The sequence below is a fragment of the Empidonax traillii genome, unplaced genomic scaffold, assembly GCF_003031625.1.
Source record: "Empidonax traillii isolate 1590-97213 ecotype Southwest subspecies unplaced genomic scaffold, ASM303162v1 scaffold27:size3997909, whole genome shotgun sequence".
NCBI classification, from domain to species: Eukaryota; Metazoa; Chordata; class Aves; order Passeriformes; family Tyrannidae; genus Empidonax; species Empidonax traillii.
The window spans coordinates 528,895-533,380 of NW_020955220.1; the positions used below are offsets into that span (position 1 = coordinate 528,895).

Here is a 4,486-nt window from a genome sequence, read left to right on the forward strand (position 1 = left end):
GGCAGGAATGTGTAAGTGGCCATGGTTACTTGAAGGAGGTGAGATGCTCTGGAGAAGTAGAGACCAAGAGCACTGGGCTTCCTCAATGTACTGATTTTGCAGCAACTTAGTGCACGTGTCAGCTCCTGCACTGGAGGCTTTTGTCCAAGTCCAAAGAGGTCTGAAGCAGCTTGTGGGTGTTTCCTGTAGAAAAGGGATTTCTCTGTCCAAAGAAACCCTACTGCCCTAAACAGCTTTTTGAGCAAACATCTGTGAATGTCTGTCTCCCCGACTCTGCCTAGAGTATGATATCTGAATTATTTTTTGCAGGGCCTGACGTTCAAAGCCCTAGCAAAGACAGACAAACTCAGCCCTCAGCAGATGGGAGCATACTGGCTGGGGATCCAGATAGAGCCAGCTGGGCTGGGATGCCTCTGCCTCCCACTCCAGAGATCCATTTGTAGGATAACTGGGTGCACCTCACAGTGGGTGCTGACCCTTGTAAATTCTCCTGTTGGGATGCGAACCTGAAAGCACCGAGACTGGCCCTGATGCGTTTTACTGTGTGAGCTTGCAGCACTGCCTCTGTAGCCCCAGAATTAGGGAGCTGATGCTAATGTTAGCTTAGTTAGTTAAAACATGTTGCTAATAAAGCCAAGGTTGTGGGTTTCATCCCTGTATGGGCCCTTCACTTACAAGCTGGGCTTGATGATCCCTGTGGGTCCCTTCCAATTCGGAATATTCTGTGAACTCTGTGAAAAGCTGTATATTAATTGCCAGCCCTAATGAGACAGGACATTTCCAGAGCCTTGTGCTTTACAGTACTGCTTAGGCCATAGGCCCAGCGAGCCCAAGGGGAAACCATGGCCAGGGGCAATTTGAACTGGAACATCTGAACTGGGTGTTGTCCTGTAGCTTGGACAAACAGTGCCCAAACTTCCCTTGCCAGGAGCTGTGTGGCTTTCCCAAGGATGCAGGTGAGGTCTGTGACTTGTGTGTGGATTAAATCCTGGGACTATACGTCATCCTAAACCCATCGATAATTCCCGCTGATTTACAGAAATTTTGAATCCCAGTCAGGACCTAGCCCTGCCTGACCTTCTCTTTTGGCCACACTGGGTGCTGTGCAGAGGAGGTTCTGACTTACCTGTAGTCTTGTCTCCTGGCAGGTTTTATTGCCCAGAAGCCCCTTCCTTGGGCTCAGCAGCTGGAGGCTGTGACCCTCACTATCCAACCTGGCTCACCGGTGACGACCTTGTAATTTCTCAGGGCCAGTCCCTCTGGGGGCTCCACACCTGCTCAGCCTGGGGCAGCTCTGGCACAGGAGTGGCCGAAGGCTTTGCCCAGCACCGAGTGGGGCCTTTGGGATGTTCAAGTAGCATTGGAGAGCTGTTACTTACTAGAGAGATGGCCCCTCCTGCGTCTCTGGTCTTGGCAGCAGATCTGGGTTCCTCTGGATGTCAGAGCTCACTGTCAGATGACTCTGTGGCACTGTGCAGGACTGCCATGGCATGCTTTATTGCTTCCCTGTGGAGACAACCTGACATACTCAGGGCTGGTGAGCAGGCTCTGCCCCACATCTCCCATCTGGGAAGGGGTTGGAGAAGAAGCCTAGGCAGGTACTGGAGAAGGGCAAAGGCAGCTGCAGCCCTGGGGGATGAGAAGCCCTCCTGCCCTAGGGCAGCCTCCTGGCCCTGGCTGGCCCCAGCCCTTGCTCCCTCCCTCCTCTCCCAGCTCCTCCTAACCACAAGGACTTTGGTTGATGGAGCTGGCGCCAGCGAGTTCCCTGAAGAGTTCAGAAGTCAAGAACTGAGGCAGGTATGGGGAGGGGGGGAAACCCGACCCCAGTGGGCAGGCAAGGCTAGGCAGTGCTGGGGGATTGGGGGGGAGGGCAGGGGAGCCGGGTACCGGCCTGGCACGGAGCAGGAGGGCGGCTGTGGGTTACTGCTGCTGCTGCCTGCTGTCTGCACAGCCTTCCTAGTGTGGGGCTGTGGGGGTGGTGCAGTGATAGTGATGGGGCTTGGGGTGTCACAACAGGGTTGTGGCTGGGGTAAGGATGGCAGGAAGCTACAATCACTGGTGTGTCGGTGTGTACCTGTGTCTGGGGATGTCTGAATGCACAGGTACCGGGGTGTGTTATTGTGTGTGGTTGGAGTGAATGTGAGTGTGTGAAAACACACAGCTCTGAAGGTGGGGGTGAGAACATGTCTGAATTGGAGTGGATGCAAGAAGGGTTGTAACTGTCTGTGGGTATGGGAGGATGTCTGAATAAGTGTGCACAAATGTAGGTGTGTGCGAGTGCAAATATGTGGGACTGTGATCATGCGTGCCTGTAGGCTCATGAGGGTGTGTGTGAACTTGTGCATCTTTGACATTGTGGACTGTGTGAGGGGGGGTGTGTGTGAGGATGTGGATGGGATACGTCTGGTGGGGGGGGTGAGGAGGTGTACTTGAGTGCATGGGCACAACTTTCTATGCCAACGCATTTGTTTTGCATGGGGGATACCCCAAAACTTCTGTCTTGTGGGATCTCCGCGGCCCCCATTAAACCACAAGCACATTGAAGACGTAAAGGGCAGCCTGTGGCCCAGACGGCGACGAGGGGACCTGGAGGGCAGATCCCAGCCAGGAGCGGGGAGAACAGGGTGGGCAGAGCTCAAATCAGCGGCAAAACCTCGGCGCCGCGGTCGGGAGCTCTAGGTTGCGCTGGGCAGAGCCGGTCGGCAGCAGCGGGGGAACGGGAGGAAGACGGCCGTGCCTCTGCCCCACGGGCGGCTCTGCTCCTTGCCCGGCTGCACGGAGCAGTCACCGACGGACCAGAGCCACAACAAGTTGTGCTGCAAATTGCGATAACGGCTTTCATTTTCATTTTGTGCAAAGCATTTTAAATAACTTTCTGAATGTTGTGGGGGTTTTGTTTGTTTCTTTCTACAAAAACACATCTCCGGCGGGCCCGGCGGCAGCGGGTGCCCCGTCAGCCCTCGCCCCGCCGTGGTGTGCACCCCTGCCCCGTGGGGAACAGCTGGAGCCGGCCATCGTCCCGGGGGAATGAGCCCCGCCCCGGCTCTCCGGGGGGAGATGTGCACCAGCCCATCGCCTTCTGCCGTCATGCCCCTTCCACGAGTCTGGGCACTCGTGGAGTGCCGTCCTGAATGCCTCCGCTCCGGGGTCTGGGGATAGGAGAGCCCCCTCCTCCTCCGCGCCTTTTTGAGAGGTGCTTTTGAAATTGAGAATAACCTTTCGGAACAAAGGGTCACGGCGGGTCTTGGACCCCACCAGGATAAGATCCCCCGGCTTCAGCCCTTGCTTGGGATAAGCTGCAGCCCACGGTGATCGCGGCCCGCGCCTGATTCCCCGGCGAGGCCTAGCAGCCAAGACCCCTCTTCGCAGCTGCCTACGGCCACAACCTCTGGGACCAAACGTTTCCACTCTGCCCCCAGTAGCCAGTACTTGAGACTCATTCACCCCCCCAGAGCCCTGCCCGCACCCAGTGCTCACTTTATAAGGCCAATCAGGGTGGTGATTTTTTTTTTTTTCTGGGGGGGGGGAGTTCGGGAGGGGGTTAAGCTGGGGAAGAAGAAACTCCTTTTCTCGTGTGCTCTTCTCTGCTGTCATTCACTGGGCTGCTCTCAGCATCCAACCAATGGAGAGTGAGGGCCTGCAGCAGTAGGCCCTGGGTAGGGTGATTGATGGGCAAGCGGGGCGGTGGACGATCGCACTCGCACTCCGCCGCGCTCTCCTCCGCTCCGCGGGGCTCCTGGCTCCCTACCGCCCGCCGCGGCGAGGGTTCCCTGGGGCACCCTCGTGTGTGTGTGTGTGTGTATGTGTGTGTGTCCTGGGTGAGTGGCTCCTGGCGTGGGGTGGTTGCCTCTTGGCGCCTGGCGGCGCTGGGTCTTATCGGAACGGGACCAGTGTCCGTGGGTGGGGATATCGTGTCTCCACTCCTGGAAGCTGTTGGGTGGTGGGTGTGTGTGGCGTGGTTGTGTCTCCAGTGTGTGGGTCCTGTGCCTCGCTGGGTACGGCCGCCGTGTCCCGGGCTGCGGGGTTGTTTCGCTCTTGTGCCTGGGTTGCGCATGGCTCTGTTGGTGGATCTTCGTGCTGAGCGTGTGGCTGCCGTGTCCCGGCCGTGTGTGGCTCTGCTGGGGTTTCTTGAGGTGTGCGACCGTCGTGCTATGGGACTGAGCGCGTAGCCGGCGTGTACCTCCTGTGCGCGGCCCCGTTGCCGGTTTCGGGGCGCTGCGGGGCTGTGCTGCCGTGCCCGGGGCGGAGGTCCGGCTCCCGGGCGGCGGCATGGAGCACCTCGGCGCTCACCACCTGCACCAAGGCCAAGCCGAGCCCATCAGCTTCGGCATCGACCAGATTCTCAACACGTCGGAGCCGGGCAGCTGCATGGTGTCGCACCCGCGGCTGCAGGACTCGGCGGACTACGGGCTGGGCTGCATCGTGGGCAGCGCCTATAACACGGTCACGGGTGGCTACGGGGCGAGCGGCGGCGCGGCCGGCGCTT

At 58.5% G+C, this 4,486-nt stretch overlaps 1 protein-coding gene across 1 annotated transcript in view; it reads left to right on the forward strand.

Annotated features, from left to right (window-relative positions):
- Positions 1-4,269: 4,269 nt before the first annotated feature.
- Positions 4,270-4,486, forward strand: part of TLX1 (T cell leukemia homeobox 1) — a 6,393-nt gene continuing 6,176 nt past the window's right edge. Inside the window, exon 1 of the mRNA XM_027909531.1 lies at positions 4,270-4,480. Within this exon, the coding sequence (XP_027765332.1) occupies positions 4,270-4,480 (211 nt within the window). The remainder of the gene's footprint in view (positions 4,481-4,486) is intronic.